Consider the following 2,001-nt stretch of genomic DNA (forward strand, 5'->3'; position numbering starts at 1 on the left):
TCTACAAAGTCCTAGCCCAATTTCTCTTTTTGCTGTAGAAATTAACAAATGTTCGAATAATGAAAGAAAACATGAGAACTGGTAATCTGCCCGCAAATATGAAGAAAGCCAGAGTTATCCAAATCATCCCATGTAAGATACTAATTTTCCTCTTTGTAAAAACCGAAATACTTGTATTTATCCAAATTAGTAGTGTACGGTTATGTTACACATTCAACAGCAGGTGGCACTGCTAGGCTGAAGTACAAAGATATATCGTAAACTTGATTCTACGAAAGCCTGAAGCTTCATATCTTTATTGTATTATTGACTATAAAATGCTAAGTATTCTAAGAAACCTAATATGTGGTGTTTTTGTATTTTAGATGACTTTAACAGAGTGATTCTTTCAATGAAAAGAGGTCAGGAGTATACGGATTATATCAATGCTTCCTTCATAGACGTAAGTGTTTCTGTGTATGTGGAATATGTGTAGTACTGATTTTTACAAGTCTTTTCAGCAGTCAACTTTGTTTTCGACTAGCAGGCAACATGGTTGCACATGTGCCTTTATCATTACCACATGAGCTATATTGAAGAGTAACTTGAGAATTTTCAAAAAGAATCAAATTATCAACATCATAAAAAGTATGGCTTTGCACTTAAAATGTCAACAGAGAGAGACAAACCTCCCTGCTCTCCTTGTTCCTTAAGAGAAAACAGAAATTGAGGTCCCCACCTGCAGCGAAGCATTTTCTAGCTATCAAATAAGAATTTTCCTCTTCTCCACTTCTTCCAAATACAGTTCAGCTGCCTGAACAGTATTTACTCCTTCATGGTCTCAGTCGTAGGGTTCATCTCTATATACACACTGCCATCTTTTTTCTCTTGACCCTTAGATTTTTATTTTATTTTCTAATACTTTAATACAGTCCTCAAGGGAAGCTTAATAAGTCAGTTAATGAACCCGGTTAAATTCCCACAGTCTTTCCAGTGCCACCTAATTACATTTTCAGACACCTGGTGGATTGTCCATTGGCTTTTTCTCTCTTGTGGTGTGTGTGGGTGTGTGTGTGTGTGTGTGTGTGTGTGTGTGTGCGTGCGCCTACAGGGCTTGCATGAAAGTCTGTCTCGCAGGAGGTGGGTGGTGAGAAGCACCTGGCTCCCTCTCTCACTCTGAAGGACCCCATTTGCCCGTTCTCAGAGGCCTCACAGAAGTCTCACATGGGTGGCAGCAGTAAACACAACCATGCAAGGCTTCTTCAGGGCTGACTTGGCAGCCAGGGGGCCAGGTGGAGTATCAGTTCATCATGCCCACATGAGGCAGCCACCTGAGATTATTGCCTGAATTCAGATCATGAATGGCAGCTGGTGTGGTGTAGGGGTTAGAGCAGGGGTAGGCGACCTGAGGCCTGTGGGCCAGATGTGACCCAATTGCCTTCTCAATCCGGCCTGCGGACGGTCCAGGAATCAGCATGTTTTTAGTAGAATGTGTTCTTTTATTTAAAATGCATCTCTGGGTTATTTGTGGGGCATAGGAATTCGTTCATGATTGCAATGCAATGCAATGCAATGCAATGCAATGCAATGCAATGCAATGCAATGCAATATGCAATATATCTTGTGTTTTTCTATTCCTGAACTGGTTTCCCTCTTCTTCCATTGTATGTAAGGGACTAACTACAGTTTTCTGGATTTGTGGCTCATTCTGGAGCTTTCTGAAAAGAATAGTTTGTTCTAATATTTCTGATATTTCTAGTTAGTCTAGAATCACTTTTAGGTTGCCTGGAGTTAAAAAATTGAAATCACCGAGGCATCAGGTAGGTAATCGTTGCATGTATTTTTTTTACTGTGAAGGGCTATCGCCAGAAGGATTACTTCATTGCAACACAAGGACCTCTTCCTCACACTGTGGAAGACTTCTGGCGAATGGTGTGGGAATGGAAATGCCACACAATTGTAATGCTCACCGAAGTTCTCGAAAGGGAGCAGGTATGACCACTTTGCCCAATTTAAAAAAAA

At 40.8% G+C, this 2,001-nt stretch overlaps 1 protein-coding gene across 6 annotated transcripts in view; it reads left to right on the forward strand.

Moving 5' to 3' along the window:
• LOC308578285 (receptor-type tyrosine-protein phosphatase epsilon-like) overlaps positions 1-2,001 on the forward strand; it is a 76,612-nt gene that overhangs the window by 62,772 nt on the left and 11,839 nt on the right. For all 6 annotated transcript variants that reach the window (XM_081178549.1, XM_081178547.1, XM_081178548.1 and 3 more), the window contains 3 exons: positions 39-132; positions 366-442; positions 1,837-1,971. In XM_081178549.1, the coding sequence (XP_081034675.1) occupies positions 39-132; positions 366-442; positions 1,837-1,971 (306 nt within the window). The remainder of the gene's footprint in view (positions 1-38; positions 133-365; positions 443-1,836; positions 1,972-2,001) is intronic.

Source organism: Podarcis bocagei, assembly GCF_964188305.1.
Source record: "Podarcis bocagei genome assembly, chromosome: W".
Taxonomy (NCBI): Eukaryota; Metazoa; Chordata; class Lepidosauria; order Squamata; family Lacertidae; genus Podarcis; species Podarcis bocagei.